The sequence below is a fragment of the Lytechinus pictus genome, chromosome 15 (genome assembly GCF_037042905.1).
Source record: "Lytechinus pictus isolate F3 Inbred chromosome 15, Lp3.0, whole genome shotgun sequence".
Taxonomy (NCBI): Eukaryota; Metazoa; Echinodermata; class Echinoidea; order Temnopleuroida; family Toxopneustidae; genus Lytechinus; species Lytechinus pictus.
The window spans coordinates 24,831,327-24,855,859 of NC_087259.1; the positions used below are offsets into that span (position 1 = coordinate 24,831,327).

General features: G+C 34.9%; 1 protein-coding gene across 1 annotated transcript; it reads left to right on the forward strand.

Moving 5' to 3' along the window:
- The first annotated feature begins 4,943 nt into the window (after window positions 1-4,943).
- Window positions 4,944-21,736, forward strand: LOC129277965 (uncharacterized). Its single transcript, XM_064109960.1, has 3 exons — window positions 4,944-5,034; window positions 6,667-6,762; window positions 14,984-21,736. The coding sequence occupies exons 1-3, from the start codon at window positions 4,951-4,953 to the stop codon at window positions 15,251-15,253; spliced, it is 450 nt and encodes a 149-aa protein (XP_063966030.1). The 5' UTR covers window positions 4,944-4,950; the 3' UTR covers window positions 15,254-21,736.
- The last annotated feature ends 2,797 nt before the right edge of the window (window positions 21,737-24,533 follow it).

A 24,533-nucleotide genomic window follows, 5' to 3' on the forward strand; every position in this document is an offset into this window, starting at 1 on the left:
AAGTTTACTGCTCATTGTTATTTTTCAACTTTTCATTTTTCTGTCTTTACTTCAAACACATCCGACACATGTTAAACACATTTTGTCAGTGCAAATGTACATAACGATAGTCAATCAGTAAGTGAGTCATTTTTCCCCAGGTGCTTTTATTTATTTTTCATCTGTTTGCGCCTGTGTTTTACAAGTTTGCATAAGACAAAACAATCCTTCTTATTTTGATATTTTTTCTATCGGTACTCCTCTCTTCAATAATCTCTTGAATCCAAACCATGAAGTGCATAAAAATGAAGAGATCAGCAAATATTATGGACTCACGCTTTGCTTTTAGGGAAATTGGCCAGATCAAAGCTCAAAAATAAAATCCAAAGTGATTTTTATGGTATAATGAAACCTTTGCCAGATTGTTGGCAATATACACTCAGACTAAATAATTCTGTTTTACAAAATACATTATGGCCTGTATTCTCAAAAGAGGTTTTAATTGTACCATGGTACAAAACCATGGACTATGCAGATTTGTATGTAATTATGCTTATTTCATCACGTACAATTGAGCAAATTGAGCTGAAAGGAAAGCGCGATGATACAAGAAATCTGCCTAATTCATGGTTTGTACCGTGGTACAATTCAAACCTCTTCCGATAATATGGGCCTATGTGTTTTTTTATATGATCTATCAAGTTTTTATTGAATCACTTGAATGTATTCTTTTGAAACAATAATGTAAAGCTTTTGTATTAAAGAATAGTATTTTTCATGAGTTCTGTGAAGAAATCTTGTTTCCCCCCCTGTGATTAGGTTATAAAGATATCCCTTTAATGTGTACGTGTATTTCTTTCATTATATCAGCAATAAATCATGCACATTGCAGATAGGAAGGTCTAAAAATGTAAATATGATTAACATATCTCTCGAATGTCTTTGCCTAAAACAATACAGTTCCATATTATAACTTGCCTACATTAAGAAATTGCTTGTTGAAACATAATACTTGGAACCTAAACAAATGTGTTCAAAAAATACTTTGGATCACGCACAAATGAAATATGATCGTGACATCTTTGTCCCTACATGTTCTATTCAAGTAAATATTAAACAGAGCTTACATTGCCATAAATTGATAAAATGATTGTTTGAATTACTAGTAATCCAAATCTATATGATCAGTTAATAAAAATGTTCTAGAACTGACACATTCTGCATGTACCTTTCAAAATGTGACCCAGTTTTTTATTTATGGGAGAGTAAAAAAGGAACCAGCTGGAACTTCATACAGGTTCAATTTTTTGATGTTTCGTTATTTTATTATTTGTATTTATAGATACATTTTTTTGCCTATTGTACTTTTTGCATGGAAATCCTTTCAACAATTCAAAAACTGATTGAACTAAATACAAAATCACATCTAGTCTTGCCATGATTCATCTTGTTATCTTCCTTTTTCTTTCATTCACTATTCACCATTATTTGTTTTCTCTCAGTCCATCTCCAGTTTTCCTCTTCAGTTTGTTTTTGTTCTGCTGTTTCCTTGTATCATTGATTAGGAGCCATGTCAACCATTTAGTTGAAATATTGAAACAATGATAGCAGCATCTTCATGGGTTATCTGACCTTGTTCAAGAGTGACATTGTCATGAACTTTTACTACATGAAGTTCATTAACGTCAAGTTTCTATATGATATATTTCAAATGCTTCAATCTACTCAAGTAGTGTTATTCATACTAAATAGGTTCATTATTGCGGACTGAAATAATCGCTAGAGGGTATTCATTTGTCTCGCAATCTACTATGGTCAACAAGGAAATTCGTGATCACTCTCGCGAAAAATGTTCACTAGCTTTCTAGGAAATTTGTGATCACTCTCGCAAAAAGTGTTCACTAGCTTACAAGTTCACGAGCTTTCGAGTGCCGCTGCAACTCTTTATCAAGTGACGAAAATTATCTGATAACGTAGTCTTTTTATACCAATTCCCAGGACCGTACGCACGAACGCGGGAACAATAGGTGGGCACTTATCCGTTGTGTGATTGGTCGGGCATTTCACCAATCAATGCGTCGGTGTACGGTGCGGCCGGTGATCCGTATATGCAAATAAGCCTGACCAATCACACAACGGATCAGTGCCCACCTACTGTTCCCTCGTTCGTGCGTACGGTCCTGGGGATTGGTATAAATAGACTATGTTATCAGATAATTTTCGTCACTTGATAAAGAGTTGCAGCAGCACTCGAAAGCTCGTGAACTTGTAAGCTAGTGAACACTTTTTGCGAGAGTGATCACGAATTTCCTTGTTGACCATAGTAGATTGCGAGACAAATTATTACCCTCTAGCGATTAGTGTTATTCATGTTTTGAATTTTCAATTCATTGAATATTAAAGATTGCAATCATTGTATCATTTCTAAATTGCTCTTACTTGTTTTCCATTCATTAGACGGAACTGCACCACAATACAATTGTAGCTTGATAACTCCTTACAATCCCTCTCGCAAACTTAGCTCTGCTAGTTCATCCTTACTTGCTGTACCACAATCTCATAATACATGGGGGATCAATCATTTTCAACATACTGTACTTGGCCATTCCTATGGAATAAACTTCCATAAGACATCAGCAACATTTCTTGTCTCACCACCTTCAAAAGTTTCTCTGAAAACCTGCTCATTCACACAAGTTTTTAAGAAATTATTATTCTTCCCCCTTTCTTAGTAGATTTCCATTTTCTTCTTTTCTTTATTGTGCCATGAGCATCTTTTTATGATGGATACCAGCACATTACTAATACTGAGTAGTAGTAGTAGTAGTATCTTAATTCATAATATGTCATTTTAAATTTTATTTCAATGTTATTATTTTTCTTACAGGAGGGAGTGTTGCTTTTCAGCAAATAAAAACTACATAATTGGGTATTGAGCTGCCTAAGATACATTAATATGATACCATGTCTAAAGTCTGCCTGACCTTGCGACATTCCAATTAGTTGCCTATCATCATGTAACGTTAATGGCTTTAATTATGGTACTCAATCGCAGCTCTCATCATTTTCAAGAGCAATTAATGAGATACTGGTAATGGAAATTTTGTCTACACAGAGCTCTGCAAAAAAAAATCTTTATAACTACAGTGTATACATGAACTATTGAACTATTTAGGTGTATTTGTCTTCACATTTTGTTTTTACATTATGAAGAATGCATCTATTTGTCTTTGATCATGTGCCTATCATGGTTTTTAATTAAAGCAGTGACTTTGAGATTTGGTCAATTTAGACCTCAACATGCAGTTTGATCCTGAGAGAAGAGTTATATTGATTTATACTGTAAAGATGCGCAATTCTTTCATTGCAAAATAATAATTCTCAATTGATTTGGGGTGATTTGGAAGGAAAAGATACAGCATTTACCAGTCATCTTTTCCCTGTGCAACTGTTCATTTTCAGTTTCATATCATCCTCTTGTATTAATATTGTATTATTATGTATATCACTTTCTTTTTTTTATCATAAAGTGGAAATAATTGAATTTAAAAGGATGGGATATACAGTATATTCTTCTTTTTTATTCACATTTAGTATAATTTCTGCTTGAATAAACTGTCTGTTAAAACCTGGTCCCAATACATAAAAGTTCAAAGATAGAAGTTTTTATTCAATGGTATTATTGAAACAATCCTCAACAGCCAACAAAAAACAAGGATTCCATAGGAGGTACTCTAAACCATAAGACTAATGGCAACTTTTGGTACACTGGGGTCCACATCCATGGTCGGTCGACACAAGTACATTTCTATACTGTAGCCATTAGGACTGTCCTTTTGACTTGAAATTAATATTGAGCCTGTCAATTTTTTGATCAAATGCCAAGCGTTATCTCATTCTTCCATAATTCACTACTAACATGTAATTAGTCAGGACTGACATGTGCCCTACACTTGACACAACACGATTTTGAAGCATGATTTTTGTTATTAAGTTGCTTGATAAAGTATTATGAGAGTGGGCTTGATCTTTCAGTGGGGTCGGCCAAATGGGTCAAGATGGTAAAAATCAAATGTTGATTTTTCTCAAGGGTTTGATTATGTTTGTCAATTGGTTGTAATTACTCCTGGTGGATGTTTCATAAAGCTGTTTGTAAGTTAGGAATGACTTATCACACGACTAGTGACCCTTTCTTGTGCTGTAATGATATACCTGTATGTAGCTAACTAGCGCCTAAGAACATATTCCAGTTGTGTGTTAAGTTGTGCATAGCTTTACATACAGCTTTATGAAACACTCCAAGCTTCAGTAGGTAATCCATAATAATAATTATTATTATAGTGGCATCTATTTAAAAATAATCTATTCCAAGGTACAATTTAATTATTACCATGGCTTTAGCTCAAGCCACCTTTTCCAGTGCTGTGCGTTTGAGAAATTAATCCTTTAGGGTCCCCATCACCTCACCTGGGTTGAGTGCAACACAGTGTTGGTAAATTTCTTGCCAAAGGAAAACACGCCATGGCCCGGATTTGAACCTATGACATTGTGATCGAAAGAGGAGGGTCAGAACCTCGATACCACACCATCCCCATAATCCATAACACTCAAATATAAAAGCTGATAGATATTTATGTCCAAGATTATAGGATTAATGTTTTAGATGTACATACACATGAACACATAATGAACAGTAATAATCCTTTTGTTTTCTACATGAATGTGCGTGTGCATGTACTAAAGAAGTGTATACTGTACCTATCATGCAATGTTAGTTCATCATTTGTCATGTAATCAAACCTTTTTACTGTGATTGAAAAAAAAATGATTTCCTCCTGTGAACAGATTGCAACATTGCTCTAATATTTTACTGGCATAACTACTCCTTTGAATCAAGTTAGAATACTACAATTATAGAAATTTATTTTTTTATCTTCATTGTCTGTTTTTTTTTTCTAGAGCAAAGAAGAAATGATCAACGTAAGGTTAAGAGAAGCAGAAGCCAATGCAGAATTGATTGAACTCAGGCAACGGGTTTCAGGCCTTGATATTAAGGTATGCTAATGTACAAAGTTCAAGTCCACCACAACAAAAAAGATGATTTGAATGCTTAGAGAATAAAAAACAAGCATAGTGCTGAAAATATCATAAAAATTTGATTTTTAATAAATTCAAGCCATGGATGATGCAAATGAGAGTCGAGAATGATACACACTTAAGTATATCTTTTGTATTTTATTATGCGAAATAAAGAATATTACAAATTTTTCCGATATGGCAATAAGAATGTATCTTCATTGCATCACAATAGATCACAACAATGACAATCCCAAATATTCAAGGAGGAATCAAATCTTCTTTTATATATAAAGAGGAAAAAAATAACCATATTTCATATTTCCAATGTTAATAAAATACAAAAGAAATACTGCGTGGGTGACGCTATCAGTTCTCTTGCATACCAAGATGTGCAGATAACTGTTTTGTTAAACCAAGCAAACTTTTTGAATGTCATAACGTTCTTACATCACTTCCGATTTTGATGAAATTTTCAACATGGTACTTGCTTGATCTTCTCTTTACATTCAAATTAACTTTTTGATGGGGTAGACTTGCCCTTTAAGCGTATTCTAATTTTAAAAATAGAAATAAAACTCTTAATGCATTAGATACATACAAATTGGATAAGGAGGAGGGAAGGGTGAGAAACAAAGGGAAAGTTAATGGAAGAAGATAGGAAGATAGAAAGAAAGAAAGAATGGAATGAAGACGAAGGGAAGGTTTGCATTGAAGGAGTGATGGTTGAGGGTGGAAGAAAGAGGAGTGGAGAAGGGAGGAACTTTGTAAGCATGGGCAATGAGAGTAGAAAGAGGGAAAGAAAGAAAGGAGAGAGGAAGAGAAAGAAGCTGAATGGAGGTATAACGAAGGTAGAATAAACTGGAAAGATGATACGTAAGATGAGATTAGGTAGGAGGATGTTAGGAAGGAAAAATGTAACCAGCCACCCCCAAACCAAAGTTGCAAGGGAAGATTCTCTGTAATAGTCAAAATAGTCAATTGATCTTCAAAAAGCAAAAATTTGAAAATGAGCTTATCTGAAGGAATATTTATTCTTTCTTATGCTGTAAAAAATTAATATTATGAACCCAATTAGAAAACAAGATACAAGACTTTGTTTGACACAAGTTTTTGTTGACTGTTGGAAGTTTAATTGAAATTGCACAGTGTGCACATCTTATGCTTGAGTAAATACAATCTTCAAACATTGTTTTCTCCTTATTTTCTGAAGCTCATGCTTTGTGTCTTCTGCATTCAATCAAGTATTTCAGTGGGTTATTATTTAGACAAACTATATATCATTTCAAAGCTATGGCTGTGCTTTTTCAAACTAGATTAAAGTCTTAAGATTCATTTTGGGCGACTTATTGTTGGTTTTGGGGTGGCTGTTCACAAATGGGAAAGGAGGGTAAAGATCATAGATGGAGAGGAGGAAGATCTGTTTAAGAGGAAGAGAAGAAATATTTTATGCAAAGATAGGGAGATGGGAGTGATAGAGGAGGTACTGAAAGGGATATCAGATTGAAAAGCAAAAATGAAAGTTGTGTTTGAGGAGTAGGGGAGATTTCTTTAATAGTCCGATGATAAGTTGACATACTTGTATTCTGTCATGATTCCTTACTTTTTCAGAATCAAGAGCTGATCACTAATAACTCATTAATACAAGCTGAGAGTAATCACAGGGTTGAAGAACTCAAAGATAGAATCATGGAGTTAAAGAGAGAGGTTAGTGTCTTAACATGATTCAATCTTTTTAACCCTAAGAATACCGATTCAGTACCCCTCAACATTTTTTTTTGGGGGGGTGTTAAATCTGTAACATGAAAACCTTGTGGGACTTTGTTTGATGACTTAAATATCTAGCACAGCTTAAGATAAAATTTGCGTAACCCAGGTATGTGGTTCCAATATTATACAAAACAGTTTTGGGGTTTAGATTAGTTCATCAGAATAAACATTTGATTTTATGCACGAATTAGCATACATGTATTTAATCAGTTCCTTTATTTTTCTGAGAATTTCGCTTTCCAGTTTTGTGGATTATGCTATGGGCTACGTACGCTCATGTAATTTTTTGTACCAATTACGAGGTCAGTGGCCCAAGATAATGGTGGGGGAGGGAGGGCGGTCTGTTTGGATTCAGGGTTATAAACTTATTATGTACATGTAATATAACCATAACCATAAAACATGTTTGGTAATTATAGTTCTAATGTTGAATGTTTTCATGTGGGTGTTTCCCAGAGGTCTCTTCTTTTCACATCAGTCATTTTCTTTCATCTCTTCAGAACCTTTATGATTTCATGTTAACCCGTTGGTGACTAAGCCCACATACATGTATATGTATATGTGGGCTTGAGTCTGAGGAAAGCACATGCTATAGCAAAGTCTTTTGATGTCCAACGGGTTAAATGTGTCATGTCGACCCCATACTTTTGTTTGATTATTTTGTGACTCCTGTTGCCAAAACGTTTTTCCTCACACCTCCAACACTTCACCTTCTTGATCTCTGGGTATTCAAACACAAAGATCCTATTCCTTCATGCTTACTAAACAATAGACCTGTATGTTTTCTTCATCATCATTGTGCTGCATATCATTTTGTATTTGTATTTTTATTTTGTTGATAAATGCAATTGTTCATGCTTGGTTACTAATGTTTAAGAAGCTGTTTGGTATCAAATGTGAAAAGCACTTTATTGAATATGAACTGACATGGCTATTAAACATTCTTTACCAGTACTTTATAGTAGGGCTGTCATTATAATCTTTCATGTGGTAGATTAAGAGAGGCAGTGAGTTAATTTCCGATTAAAACTTAAAAGGTATACATGTATGTTGCACAAAATAGAGAAACTGCACTTTTCCTCCCTGGAGTAGTGATCTGTTTTTGCTTAAACATTTTAGAAATACAAATCTTTCAAATTTTCATTCAATTTTACATTAGTGTAGATCTGACATGTTCACCACCTTGAATTGACTATGAGGCTGTTCTCATTATGCTTTCTAAATCTAGTTTACTGGAAACCGATTCAGGAAACCAGTTTGGAAGATCGCTTTGTTAGCGTTCCCACTTGATCACACGAAAGTGGTTTTCTAAATCACTTCACGTAAAGCGCTCTTGTTGCTATGGAAACGCTCTCAGTGGGGTGACACGTTTCGCGCGAAATTCGAAACCGCAGCATAGGCATTCTACGCCTGTTGTGTGGAGTAGCGCGCTCAAAATGTGCAAAGATCGCTTCCCGAAGAACGGTTGTGTCCTCACTTAAGCTAAAACCAGTTTAACGAGGCAAAGCGATCTTGAAAACTACATCGCGAGGTGGTTTTCCAAACTGGTTTGGAAGATCGCTTCCAAGACCGCCTCGACCGTTCTCACTACGCGTTAAAGTAGTTTCCACTAAACTAGTTTTAGGAACGTAGTGAGAACATCCTCTATTACTACACTGGATTGGATCCAGGTTGCAGGTGTACATTATTGATGGTATCACACACATACTCAAAATAAGCTAATATCCTAAATGATTTTTTTTCTGTTTAGGAATGTTAAATGTATGGTAATATCCAGCTCATTATTGCCCACCCCCCCCCCAAAAAAAAGTGGAACATTGATTAAATATTTCATTCACTCTTTCTCTTGCAAGAGGCTGTATTGTAATCGTTTGAGCTTCCACCCAGAGAGGTCTTGTTGAGGAACTGTTCATAAAATTATTATTCAATAATGATTATTTAATATAATTATTTAATATTTTTCATCCTCTGGAATGAAAAAAATAAAGGGAAAATTCATCATGAAGGACTTTTAGAAGGTGACACATTTCCAATATGATGTTATTCGCTGATGTTATTGATATACCACCCTGGTGAATTACTTTGGAAGTCGTCAGTTCTCTCTTGGAAACTTGGTAGCTTGCCAATTCTTTGTTGTTTTCTGGAGTTACATGAGTTTGGTATAAGAAGGTCGCTTATCACCCCATGCTAGCGACCTCTTAAGTACTCCCATGGGAGTGTTAATTTGATTCCAAGTAAAGCATCATGGGAGTTAACACAATGCCACCAAAAACAATGGATGGATCTTTAAAAAATATATCTATAACATTGGTAAGAAGCAAGTAATGAGAATTACATGATCATGACCTTAAATGGCAATCTTGCAATAGAAAAGAGGCCATTGGGTTTTTTCAACTGTCAATTCTTTGAAAAAAAAAGAATATTTTTTAGAAACCTAGCACCCTTATTCTGATATTTTCATTTCTATTTGGAAAGGGCAAGTTGAGCCATTACCTTACAAATTTATATCTTTGATATCTGAAAGCTGCAGACAGAGATTGCATGCTGAAAATTTCAGCCCATTCCGTGCTTGGGAAGGAGCTTTATATTGTAAAAAATGTATAGCATGCATAGAGCGAAGTTGGCTCAGTGGGTAAAGTGTTTGCCTGTGGAACCAAAGATCGTAGGTTCGAGTCCACCCCAGGCAGATGACTGAAGCCAGTGCGTTGTGTGTAAACGTCTCTCCCATGTTCCATGGATGCAGGCTATGTTACAGTGGTAAACACTCCGTCCCTCGTATAGGATGTTAAATGGAGGCCCCGTGTAAAGGAGAGTCACCACCTTTCCACGTTAAGAACCCACTGCACTATTCGTATAAGAGTAGGGGAAAACCCCGGTGTTGTGGTCCAACTTCACTCCCCCAATCAGTTATATCGGGAGGAGAGACCTGCGGGTCACAGTGATTCAGTTCACTTTTCACCTCTGGGAGGGGGTGTTTACCAAAACTTGAACATGCTTTAACACCTGCCATCCAAGTGTTAATTTGATTCTTAGAAAAGCATTGTAGGAGTTAGCTCAGAACACGGTGCCACCATGAACAATGGATGGATCACTAGAAAAATATGATTTGAATTAAAAGGATTCAGAAAGTATCCTAATGGTTGACTTCATAAATTGTTAAAGCATCTGCTTTGTTAAGTGTTTACCAAAACTTAAATATGCTTTAACACCTGCCATGCGAGTGTTAATTTGATTCTTAGAAAAGCATCGTAGGAGTTAGCTCAGAACACGGTGCCACCATGAACAATGGATGGATCCCTAGAAAAATATGATTTGAATTAAAAGGATTCAGAAAGTATCCTAATGGTTGACTTCATAAATTGTTAAAGCATCTGCTTTGTTAAATGTTGATGTGGATAATTATCCAGGCTTACCAATCTTTTGATGTCTAAAACATTTGATAAGTGGCATTTTAGTTTTCCTGAAATCCCAAGGGACTGCTTTTACATGTTATTATCTCAAATTGTGTTGATATTATGATCAGTGCTATCACTGAATGCTCTCAGACTTAATAGAAAATCAAAATTTGATTCTAAAAAAAAATGTAAATATAACCTTAACAAAAATTGTTAGAAAGAAATACATGAATAAATTGTAAAATAAATGTTGAATACTAATTAAATTGCTATACAATGCATGATCGCATTTTATGTATGCATGTATCAGGTAAGCTGCCTAAGTCATATCTCATTAGAACAACAGTAATCTGTTTATCATGGGCAAAAATTGATTTAGAAGATGTAAATAACACATGGTTTTGACTTCTGGAATTTTTTCACTAATGGAAAGTCAGTTTATGCAGATAGAGTGTAGTTAATGTCCATTTAGAAAGTACAGTTCTTTAGGCTTGATATCAGACTGTTACACTGCCTTTAAAGTTTAATGAGAACCCTCGGTTTCTCTGAAAATCACGTCATCCTGAGGAGGAGCCCTTCAACCAATTTGTGGCCTCAAACACGTTTTGTTCAAAATATTTGTATTTACCTTCTGATGAGTTTGCGGGCTAATGATTTGTTTAGGTGATGGGTCACGCTGGTTAAAGAGTGCAAAGATCACCTCTCTCTTATTTCTCCCATGCTGTGATTTCTACTAAAGGGGAGTGGGGTGAGGTGGTGGTGATTTCAAGTGCATTGTTTACGTCCCAAGGTAACAGGGTCACGAACTCCATTTCTCAGGGTTAGTTGTGAGAAAGGAGATGAGGTCATAGGATTGTTGATTCTTTTTCAGTTATGATAAATTGTTTTCATCAGAAAAATATATGAGATCATTTCTGTTAGAAAACTAACTGATGCAGTCCTTCACATTGTACACACAGTGATAGAAGGTACAATCCTTCCTTCCACTGAGTGGCTCAGTGGTTGGGTAACCGGCAGGTTTGAGGTTCAAAGCTAGGTAGATGAATTGTCACTTGGTCTAGTCCTATCCTATTTCATACTCGATCAATTTGTCTCTATTGCTGGTGATAGACAGAATGGTCATCAAATGAAATTTGACCATTAACTAAATGAAATTACAGTAAGTCCAAGTGGCTATAAATTAACCCTTACATGATGAAGCTTTTAATCTGGAGGTTGAACAGTGCTATTAAAGCATCACTATGGTCATCATCACCACCATCATCATCACCATCATCATTATCATCATCACCATCATCATCATGATCATCGTCATAGCCATCATCATCAACATCATCACTTTCATCATTAACACCATCATCATCACCATCAACATCATCATCATCACCACCATAATCACCATCATCATCAACATCATCACCATCATCTTGATCATCATCATCATCATCTTGATCATCATCATCATCAACATTGTCATCATCTTGATCATCATCATCACCATCATCATCATCATCATCTTGATCATCACCATCATCATTAACATTATCATCATCTTGATCATCATCATTACCATCATCGTTACCACCATCATGACCATCATCATCTTCTTTATCTTCATTAACATTATCATCATCTTGATCATCAACATTACCATCATCGTTACCACCATCATGACCATCATCATCTTCTTTATCTTCATCATCCTGATCCTCATCAATATCATCATAATTACCAAGTTCTTAAGAAAAAAATTCAATAAAAACAACCTTTCCCCATAATTTTCACAAAATATCACTCAGTTTGATAAGTGGATGAACAAATTCATGCAATCTACATGTATGTCATGTGAACAACAAAAAGTGTAATAACATTTTATTTGTTTCTAAGATGAAAAAATATTTTATAATTTTTCAATGAGAAATAAATGAACTGAAAGTTTAAAAGAATATTGCATTGGGTTTCCCAAGTTGGCACTACTGCCCAGGGCAGCTGTACTTTTAGCTTATTCTTGGAAGTGTTATGAATCTGTGGTTATGATCATTATTGTTCAGGTACATGTAAAAGCTGAAAACCTTGCAGGGCTTCCTTGCAGGGCTTCCAGAGGAAGAGGAATTGTTTAATTGATAACGGAATATCACTTTTAATTAATTTAAAGTGAAAATCCAGGGTATTCACTTCTGATACTTTACCAGAGCTGATTTTATCTAGACAAACTGCATATACATGTATAGCCTATTGAACTGGAAAGTATACAAAATGGTAGATGGGTCGAATAGCAGTAAAATTATGATTAGTAGACAAATTGGTCGTAGGCAAACTACAATCAGACCATTCGGGACCAATGTTGACCAAGTGGGTGTAGACCTAGTGGCCATTTACTCCCTGGAGTAAGTATCATTGCCTTAACTCCACTGTACATTCTATTCCTGAATGCCAGGGTGTAGGGAAAACCCCAAATGTGGTTTCCTCCACATCTTATTGTTTGTGGAGAAAAACAAGGTCATCATGTTAACCATGTTTGGTCACATATGCCACCCTTGCACTATAACCCATCGTATGATCATGGAGCTATTAAGAGACAGTCAAAACATCACAGTAGGAAATATTTTAGGTCATGTGATCATTAAGAACCGCTGCTAGGATACATGTAGGTGGTGCATGATATTCACATATATTCCTGCTTTTAAAGAAAACAAAGCAACTCAATCAAGGGCAGTGCCAGAGTATTTTGATACCCGGTATCAATTTTTTTTAAATTTAATTTCAGCCTGGGGTTTAATGTACACGACCCACGCACCCAAACTTCTCTACTATTCTTTCTCCTTTCTACGTTTCTTTTCTCTCTTTCCCTTTTTCTTCCTCATTTTTGTTTATCCTCTTCTTTTTATTTTTTAATGCTTAGAAATCATGGATGGGGGAAATGGTTACCCCCACCCCTAAACTCGAGGCCAATTTTTTGTATTTGTATTGGAAAGAAAAAATTAGCAAGATACAAGATATTTTATTTTGTCTTCGCAACATGATCACAAAGATTGTGAAAAATTGTTTTCCACTGGTGTAATACCAAGACGTGAATAAAAAAATAGAAACAAACAAATCAATTACATATAGGAAATTAGGTAGACATTGATAGTAATAGTACATTTACAAAATTTGTCTGTATAGTCATACAGGATACTGTCAAGATTCCCCCTTTCTTTACGATACAAAAGTGAGCTTCTTTATCGAATATAGTAATTAGTAGCAACAATATGAACACATTTATTATTTCCTTGATGATATGAAGAAATGATGAGTTTTATAATCTTAATGACATAAATGGGGAACTCTGCAATATGTACATGCCTTACTGTATACATGGGAGAAGGGTGTGTTGGCTGCTTGGTTTAACATAGAACAAAATAATTTTCATGTTGTCACCAAACTTAATTAGTGTTTTAGCTTCAATAATAGAACTATTGGGTGCTTTAAATGTTGCCCAGATGGCATTATCGTCAAAAGCAAACTCTGATATCCACAAGCAAGTAATCTTAAACAATATTCCTTGTCTAATACCGTCTTCACACTGGCCTCAAACACTGCTACAGTCCTGGGACTGTCCCGAGACTGTAGCGGTGTTGCCTTCAGTGTGAATTCTTGGTCCCGCAATAAACTTCCCTGGGTTAACCTTAAGGGTTAACCTTGCCTCGCTCTATCTCCGCAACAAACTATCGCTAGGCAAGCCATAGTAATAGTAGCGGGACAGCCCCGCAACTCTTGCGGTGTTCCTTCAGTGTGACGGCACACCACTATTGGTTTATCCTGGTGTTGTAGCGGTGTTCCTTTAGTGTGAAGGCACACCGCTACAACACCGGGATAAAGTACTTGTGATATGTTAACTATTATGTGGGGCGTCATGGTCTAGTGGTTATGATTCTCGTCTTTCAATCTGAAGGACATGGGTTCAATTCCCGACCTCAAGTATTTCCGGTGTATCAGAGTTTGGGTTACTCACAGGGTCACAAGCCTACACATGTTTTGTTATGGAGGTCATAAGAATCATCAGCTGCAGTGTGAATGGATACGTGAAATTTATCCCAGGACTGTTCCGGGATTTCTTCTGATAATGCATTTATAGCAGGTTTATAGCGTTGTCGCTGTCCCGGGATAAATTTGAAAACCAGCGTGAAGACGGTATTAGTAACTGATAGAAACTAAAGAAATCACCACCTTTCCAATTGCTGTAATCTCATACCTGTTATATCTATCTATCAATCTATCTCGTTATACGTACCTACATTATATACTGTACCTACCCATCTATCTTCCTTTACTTCAATATATTTGTTATTTGTTCATTTCTCTTTTGTTTTCCGTACATGTCTCCATGTATCTAATAACATACATGTATCTATCAATGCATAATATTGTAATGTAGAGGTGATGTGGCTGAGAGGATAAGTCTATCAAGCAAGAACCACAAGGTCCGTGGTTCGAGTCCCACCGCAGCACTCTCATCTTTTGGAGATGTGTTATCTACATTTACCATTGTCTTTACCCAGGTGTAGTAAACGGGTATCTGGTAGGAAGAAATACCTGAAATGCTTGAGCGCCTAGGCAGCCCAGGTAAAGCCAGGGTAATGATACCATTATCGTGTTAAGCAGGGCCCACTGGCAGAGCAATTTGAAATGAAGTGGCTACCCTGGGTAAATGTGAGGTTATTATCTTTCATTATTATTATTATTTTAATGTGTTCTGTATTATTTCTTTTGTGTTCCCCCAGGTGGCTGTCTTCAAAAAGCGAGAGAGGCTACGATCAGGAGAAAAGGCTGCTGACATCGAACGCGAGATCGAGCAAGATCCTGAGCTTCTACAACGCGAGCAACGAGTCCTGGAGGATGAAGCCAACCAAGAGGAGGTGATGGGCATCGATATCTCCATCATCGAGTCCGACAACGATGAGGACATCATCGCTGAGATCTCTGATGAGGAGGTCTTGCCGAAGGATGAACCACCTCACTCTCCTCTAGAAAGGAAAGAAAGCACTGTATGATGATTGCTGATCTTAGCGATGCTTTGGTCGTTCCCACCACATTCTGGAAGATCAATGATGACAGTTATACCCTGATGATGGAAGGAGTTGGAAAGTTCTTGCCATGATATTGTTCATATGATAGACTGCAGAGTGGGATGAAGTTTAGGATGTGATGTGGAACTGCTGAAAGACATCTTTAGGATTTGTAGATCAGATTTTTGTGGAATCCTCTTGAATGAAATTGCTTTTGTGATTGTAGGCCAAGGTAGAAACTCGGACCACTAAAGGATATCGGAGGACATAGGGATGTGATGCCCGTAAACATGCATTCTGTCACAGATAGGATTTTAGAAGATTTATTTTACAGGAACATCATGCATGCAATAGAGCCAAGAACATGGGGTTAGACTGAATCTCCAACATGGAATTCTTGCTCGATATTGACATACACCAATGGAGACAAGTTCTCTTGGTTAGTGCACCCTCTTGTGTCTCAAAATGGACAGTATTTATTTGCATTTCAGATCGTTCTTGGAAAAAGGGAGAAGACAAGGGACGTTCCTAGCCAGGTAAAAGAAGGAAAAGTATGCTCAAATCAAAGACTGTTCTGCAAAATCCTATGTTACATATGAAACAAGGTTTTTATTCATGTAGTATTATCACCTGTTCATAACTGAAAGAGGTAGATTTGTAAGGATGCAATAGAGTTTCCTTTCAGCTCTCAACTTAGTGTGAAACCTGAAAGGTTCATGTTTTTTTCATATGGAAGTTTTTAATTTACTTCATTGTTTATGTTTTGTCTGTATGTTAGGATTTTTACATTCAACCACAAAAAGATATTTTTTTTTTTTTTTTTAAATCAGTTTTTAAAGATGTCAAATTTTACTTATAAGGCAGTTGTTGCATTGTGTGCAGATACATTGATTCTAGCTGGGGCCCTGTTTCATCAACTTATTTATCATTGAAAATGTTCATGGTTCTATGACACATGAGCTTTTAGCCAATCAAATGCCCCCATCTCAGTAGCTTATAACAGTAAATGCCTTCAGCACAGTGGATGAAACAGGGTCCTTTGTGAGTAACCATCTTCGTCGCTTTGTTTGACAATGTTGTAAAGGTAATGTCTTTTGTATTTGTCATAAGAACTTGTGATCGTGAAAGAGGTTGTATAATTAGAAACAAGATATACATAGAGCAGGAGAAATAATTCTGACTATTTGTTATACATGTATGATATCACATTAGGTTGACTAGTTTTAAAGATATAATAGTGGTGTTTTTTTTAAGATTTAATACACTAGAATAAAAATGAAAGATGATTTGATATGTTGGACTTGATCCTATTACAAGGCAAAATAAATATTTTATTATCAAGTTCGATACACCAGGCCCCCGTCTTACATAGAATTGCGATTGATCCGGTCAATCACGAGTATGGACGGCCAGCAATGTCAACATCTAATATTCATGTTTGTTCAAAATATTTTCTAACTATGATGTAAATTCATGTATTCATTGTTTTCTTAAAAATTCACTGTGTTTACGAAAGACATTGTGCAAATTTCCTGTAGAAAAAAATCATGACACCGATGGATTTCCATAGAATTATGATTGATTGGATCAATAAAACTCTTTGTAAGACGGGGCCCTGATATATATTTAAGAATAAGAGATTGATACTGTGTATCATTTATGAAGATAGAGAATATAAAAAATCGAAGCCAAATCAAGCCTTACAAAACAGAGACTATGCATTATTAAAATTCCATCAAAGTTCATGATATGTGCACCAAGTACCATAGATACTGAGATGCTCATCTGCACTACAGTGATTTAATTAAAGATGCTTGCAGTAATCACCTGAATTAGTGAGGTGCTTGCAGGTACCAAACACATTACACTAGAACACTGGTCAGATAAATTGAGGTGCTTCTAACACCATTAGCACACATCAAAGAATTGCAGTGCATGACATTTACCGGCAACTTTTTTTTTCATTAATTGGCTGTATACAGAATAAATAAAATGTATTGTTATCAATACATGTTACATTGACATTGTGTTGCATGTCAGAAATAACTTGGCTCAATAACGTGCTTGGACATGCAGACTGCCATATACATTTACAGTTCCAAGAAAAGTGTAACATATTTTAAACTTTGACAGTAAAAAACTATATGTATGTCTTAATACCTGTGCATAAGGGTATTTTAGACTGACGTGGCTCATTATGGGATGTGGCTGTGGTTACAAAATTGCAATTTTCATGTGAAAGTGCGATATTTACCTCTCATTAAGGCAAAAATTGAAAAAAGAACAACGACCGAACAAAAAAGTAGAAAGAAAGTTATGTAAGTCTTTCTTCTCCAGATAAAAGACGATACATACTATTAGTTTGCAATCCAAATCAGTTATCAAAATTATGAATAGTATCCAGCTATTTATTGATAATATTGTCATTAACAAGAAGGGGTGAGATACGTATCCGTCTTTTGTTCTAAAATGGATTACATTATTAGATATGGATTTAAAAAATCAAGTATCCAAATCAACATGCAAGGCCATTTAACTTCTAGATTTATTCATAATTTATAAATCTCTGAATAATATATGTGATGATACAACTCTTCATATTTTCTCACTGTATTTTGCATACTGTTTTTCATGTTCTTACGTCTGTATCACAATGTTTTTTTATCTTTGAAAAGTTATCTATTAGAGCTGCATTGTGTCTTTCATGAGGCTGTGTGTTGGTGCATTTATGGGGCAGTTACAAGAAACTTGCTATTGATTGAAAATTGATTGCGTGTCTTCTTCCTGCAACAGAAAGTCTAACTGATTTTCCAGTTAACATTGGTTTATCAATGGCAAATTTACAACTGTAATTTGTAATCTGTTGCAAATTTACCATTGTAATTTTCAATCAATTGCAAATACAAATCTTGCAACTCCCCCTACATGTTTGTCTGTGAAGAGTAAACTTGATTTGTTTTTATCATTTTTCTTTTTATCTTTCTAAAAAATTTTTTTTAATAAATGTCTTCCTTGTTTCCTTATGAAATGAATTGAATGTTGCTAGTTAACACATTTTTTTCCTGTTTTTATGCACATTTAGATATTCAGTTTAAACTTTTAGTCAATTTGGGGGAAGCAAAGTTTAATTATTCAAAATCGAGTGTAATGAAAATCTGTCTTTAATATTTTTGGCTAGTAAAGTTTTCTATTCCTTTTTCAATTCTTGGATAGAGAGTTACATGAGCAACAGAAAAATAGGGAAAAAGGAGAATATTAGGAGAAAAAGAGGTTTGAATGATAGGATATTAAATGTACTTTCATTTTGTTTTTATCAAATAATTAGCTCAATATTCTATCCAGTGAGCAGTGATATCCAATTTAGCCGTGGAATACATCTGATGAATAGTGATGCGCTCTTTATCTTCAGTCTTACGAAGATATAAAATGCAAAAGGTTAAAAGACTCTTTAATTTTCTCTCTTTTCTCCCTATTCCTCTTCCTGCTTGATAATCTACTTGCTTAGATTCATTTCATTGAATGTTGTTCAGCTTTGCATTGGTAGTAATTTATTTCAAAAGTTGTACATTTGTGTGCTTTTTATTTATTTCAGCGGATTTTATTCCCTTTTAATGCATAGTATGGCATTCAAATGTGTTTTTATATGCAATTTCTGTAAAGAATAAACTCTGAAGAGTTAATGTGTTAATGTCTTTGACAGACAGGATTGATAAACCCCTCCTAAATTCTACAATTCATGTTTAAGCAGTTCTTTAATTGTTTGCATCATCATTATTATTATTATTTATATGGCCATAGAAAACAAACATACATTGATTCATTTATGTATGACAATGATACATTTATTAAAAGCCTGTCTGTATCCCTTTATCATGGAGCTATAAAACATGCCTTTATTGTCTGAATATGAGGATACGCTGAAATCATTGTTTTATAGCTGTCTGTGTTTTTAGGTAACCATTATATGCCAGAGTTTGAACTGACAAGCGATAAACTAAGTAACACCATGAATTTAACACAGGTGTAAAATGCTTAATGTGGTCCTCGCAGAACATAGCAGCAGAAGTGCTTGTGTCAGTTCAAAATAAAATAATGATAAGAACTAATTATTTCAATACGGTATTTGTTTAAAACACCTTACATCATTCAAATCCTGAACATGAACATTGATTATGTATTTTGCAACGATCGACTTTCATCTTCAAATGGGGCATTATTGAGGGGTAAAGAGGGGATTTTTAAGAACCTTGATGATATTGATTATGAAATTTGTAGTAACAAGATAGATTTAAATGCTCAAACATGAATTGTAGAAGTTTTATAGGGATTTATGTATTATATTCTCAGTAGTCACACTTATTTTTTCTGTAAATACAATTGCATTCATCAGAATACATGATTTTTATGCTGTATATTTCCACAAAACTCACCAGTAATGATTATTCTAACATCTTAGATTATTATTTTTATTTCGATTCGATTGGTATTTTAAAATGAACTGACGTGATGATTCCTTTTCTGTATTTCTCTAAACGTAGTTATGAAATGGAAGTTGCAAGTTGATCAAAAGAAATTTAAGAGGTCGGCTTTTCTCCATTCTTTACCTCAGTTTTTAAAGATTCTTCTATTATTTGCTTACTTTATTTCCCTTGAGCCTTGTATCATGTGTCTCATGAACAAATATTGAATAGTATTTTAGAGAAGGAAAAAGTAAAGATGTGCAATTAAGAATAGATATGAACTACAGATTGGGGCCTTGTTACATAAAGATATCTAATCAACATTTGCAATCAATCACAATTTTTTTCTTGTGTACTTTTTCATGGACTGATTGATAGGAAATGATTGTAAAGTTAAATTCTATGCCACAAGGCCCATAATATGCAGATTTCTTCAAACTTGACAGAACTAGTAAACACTATTGTACAGTATAGATATTCCATTACACTGTATGTTGATTTTGGTATGTATTTTATGACAACGCACACTTGCCATATACCAAAACTTATGCGATGTTTAAATTACAATCTTCAGAAAGAACCAAAAACATGTAAAAAAAAATTATATGTATTTTTTATCACTGATGAGGTATTTTTTCAATCATGTGAATGAACTTGTATGTTTATTTTCTGAATGAGTTGTACAGAAATGATTAAGATTATAGAAGGCATTGTATTGTCTCATGTCTGCTGGTGGGAGATATAGACCAATATGTAGACATAAAAGAATTTGTCAAAAAGTCCTTAATTGTGATATGTTCTAGTTACTTGATAGGCTTTGCACTGGCATTTATGGAAAAGAAGAAATTTCAAAGACCTTTTTTGTAATTGCTCTCAAAATTTATCAAATACTGTTGTGCAAATTACATTTTTTTAAATTGTTTTGTTATCAATAATCCATTTAGTTAGAAAAACTTGATATAGCCCTTTTTAGAAAGCAGCTCACAATTTTAGGGTACTGGTAAACATGATGGAAATGCTGGGAAGGATGGTTTAGGAGAAAGGGTTTATTTCACATCTATAAGGACGTATCTACCACACAACTAGCTAAGTGTAAAACAAAGCATCGCGCTCGACTGTAGGACTGATTTTTACACTTCAGTACATTGATCATTATGTGCAATCGAGCTTTACCGATGTATTTTTAATGGGAATTTTTTTTTTGGGGGGGGGGTGTTAGATCAAAATTCATAAACCAAAACTGTAGATGTGGAGTTAAGATCAAAATGCATTTAACAAACCTTTTGCTCACAGTGAACTAAAGAACTAAAGAAGGTCATAAGTATTTGATATCTGATATCTCGGACGTATGCCCTTTTGGTTCCAAGCTAATACACCCATTTTGTTCACAGGTGATGAAAGTCTTGTATGAAAATACAAAGCTTTGCACCACTGTGGGAAAGTATGATAGAGTGTTGGTGCTTGGATGGGTGGGGGAAGAAGAAGTTAAAGAGAATTTCTGTGTTTTCACCAGTATTTAAAAGGAATTGATTTCAGGAAATGCACTTGAATAAATGAACATAGAAATTAGATATCATTTGTGTAAATAAATATTTTCTTCAACATAAAACCGCACACAATTTAATATATTTTTATTATTTTCCCCAAAGTAAAGAATTCTCAGATATGAGGAAGCTCATTAATTTGATACGTGTAAAGAAGAAAAATCATTTTCTGTAAAGGATTGTGATTGTGTGAATGGGATTGAAGTAAATTTACTGTAATAATGACTCTTTCATGTTTTAAAGTATGCATAGAAAAATGTTTTCACATTTTTACCATACATGTTGGGCACTATGATTGTGCTTATTTTATTGCCCTATTGTCGAGGAAAACTATGTATCGTTCACATGACATGTAAACAATCATTTTATACTTTTCCATTTGGAAATACCTTTTGATGATTGTAACATACACTTTAGAGAGAAATACTAATAAATGCAAATGTTATATTTAAAATATAAATAGATTTAATGTTCACATTTTGTATTCTTTTCCTATAGTATTATGTGGGGTTTGCTTCATACATGTACATCGCTACTTGGTCTACATATTTGTCTACTTTAAATTTGGTCTCATCCGAAATGTGATTCGTAGTTAGCCTACAACCAGTTTTTCTACAATCCATTTTATCTTAATCTAAAAAAAAAAGACTGTGCACCGCCTCTGTTCCACAGTCCTCGCTGAACTAATTTTGAGGAGAAATATAAAAAGGGTGCATTGTGTGTTTAACTACAACTAACCGGGATGCCAAAGGGGTGCGTTAATTTGATTCCCCTCCCTCAACCCACCCTCCGAGAAAGCCCCCCTCCCTTGGTTTTCTCGAAAGGGTGCGGCCACCCCCTTTAGTCATAATAAGATAAGAGGATCGCTACTCACAATATCGGAAGAGGGTCGCCAGTCACAATATGATAGGAGGGTCGCTGGTGGAAGCAAAAAAAAAAAAATAGATTGAGACCTAAACATGGTACCTATTAATTCAGGATGTGTATCTAAGATTGCGAAGCACGAGCTGACTTTTTCTTTTTATAGATTAAGTCATTCTATACACTTTTTGCATGCATGAAAATTATGGATATCTTCCCAAATATATGAAGCGAGCTGATTTTTGTTTATATTCTAATTTGTTTGCCTTAGTACTTCTTAATATCTAAATGATTCAGTTTTTCACAATTTTTAATAAAAAAATCAGGAAAATCCAGGAAAATACATGGCTCAAATACTAAGTGAACAACTAAAAGGTTTACATTATATAAAACCCCAAAATGGTAAATCAAATTCGACATGTTGGAAAAAAGGCAAAAAAATTACTTTTTTCATGGTCTCTGTATCGGTCTCAGATATCCATGTCTCGGCTGAGCCTGCCTTGGATACAACACTGTTAGTGACCCCTTTCCCTTTTATTACTATAGCGAACCTTTTTGGTATAGGAACTTACACATTATGAATTCATGGCGATCCTTGTTATTATTACTAGCGGGTATTTTGACTAGTGGTTCCTATGACAAGGGGGCTTACCCCTTTGGCACTCGTGTCCATACAACCATGGCCGTACGCAGACATTTTCTCGCCGAGAGGCAGCATGCGTAAGCTTTTTCGAAAAAATTCAAAGCGAGTGAGCAAAGCAACCAAGCTTGTAATTGGGGTGTTTTTCATTTTGTCAAGTGAAAATAAAGGATTTTCGTGTATACTTTTGGTGAATTTGTGAAAATTTTCAGTAAAAATATGCCCGTAAGTTTTCAAAATTTCAGGCGTGGGGCAACTGCCCCCCCCCCCCCTGCTGCATACGGCCATGCATACAACAAGAAGACTTTTATGTATATTAACAATGCCCTACAATAAATTCAGTCGGAGAGGTACAAATTACGTTAACACAGAAAAAACAAATGGTATACCACATCATACAGGGAAAAAGTCGTAGCAAAATTGCATGTTAGGTAATTTTCCATCGTCGTATAATCATGATAATAAATTATGCTATATAGACTCACGTTTGGGGATTTCATATCATATTTTTTCTTCGAAATGGTATATATAATAATGGGGTTATTTGGTTATCCCAATAATCTCCATAACCTTGAACGATATAATAAATACAAACAAAGGAGATTATCAATGTTGGTCCCACTTTGTTAGAAAGGCACGACTTCGATTTTGACGTGCAGTCATACTTCTAATAAAATTTACAAGTCTATGTGGAGGTTTAAACAAAAATAATCTTAAATTGTTCTTGCCTTATGACCGAGGTGTGATTAATGTGTTTTACGACCAAGAAATACTAATTTTTGTTATTTGCTCAAAGACATTGGACCATAAAAGTCAGTCTCCATGTCAGTATCTATAAAACCAGGGACTCCCTGATGAAACCATGGAAATAGAGGACTAGCTAGGATTGTGTTTCGAGGGATGGGGGGCGGAGGCTGTGCGGCACTGCTCTACTGTAGGCCTATACTATATTCCAAGTGGTATATGAATACACAACAATACATCTTACTTTAATGGTCCGGGCTGAAAATATTTATATCTTAATAGAATTCACTGAGCAAAATGCCGAAAATTTCATCAAAATCGGATAACAAATAATAAAGTTATTGAAGTTTAAAGTTTAGCAATATTTTATGAAAACAGTCATGAATATTCATTAGGTGGGCTGATGATGTCAAATCCCCACTTTCCGTTTTGTTATGTTATTACATAAAATCATATTTTTTCATTGTTTCATACTTGTGTGAATAATATGTCTCCCTTATAATGAAATAAGTTGCAGCAATAAATATCTAATGCACTAGATCAGTTGTCAATCCAATTTTTCTAGTTCTTGGAAGGAAAAATTTTGAATAAACCTAATTTCATATAATAAAATACAAAAGAACAATTGGAGATGTGACATCATCAGCCCACCTAATGAATATTCATGACGACCGTTTTCACAAAATATTGCTAAACTTTAAAATTCAATAACTTTGTTATTTGTTATCCGATTTTGATGAAATTTTCGGCATTTTGCTCAGTGAATTCTACTCTATTCATTAAGCTATAAATACTTACAGCCCGGACCATCCCTTTAATACTCACAAACACACAATGAGCATGGCCCTGGGAAGCGGAGGCGCTGAAGCACCCCCATATGAAGCACCCCCATTAGGTTCATAATTATAACTCTATGAGCACCCCCAAGATTTTCTCAGGGGGTATTGCGTATTATTTTCCATAGGCAGTACCCCCTGGAATTCTGGTAGGTGTGTAAAATCTGAGGCATGTATGGA

Bases quoted from the DNA above. Each gene is read 5' to 3' on its own strand.
- LOC129277965 (XM_064109960.1), top strand. From the start codon at position 4,951: ATGATCAACGTAAGGTTAAGAGAAGCAGAAGCCAATGCAGAATTGATT. The intron at 5,035-6,666 runs GTATGCTAATGT...TTACTTTTTCAG, and splicing joins TTTCAGGCCTTGATATTAAG to AATCAAGAGCTGATCACTAA. The intron at 6,763-14,983 runs GTTAGTGTCTTA...GTGTTCCCCCAG, and splicing joins TCATGGAGTTAAAGAGAGAG to GTGGCTGTCTTCAAAAAGCG.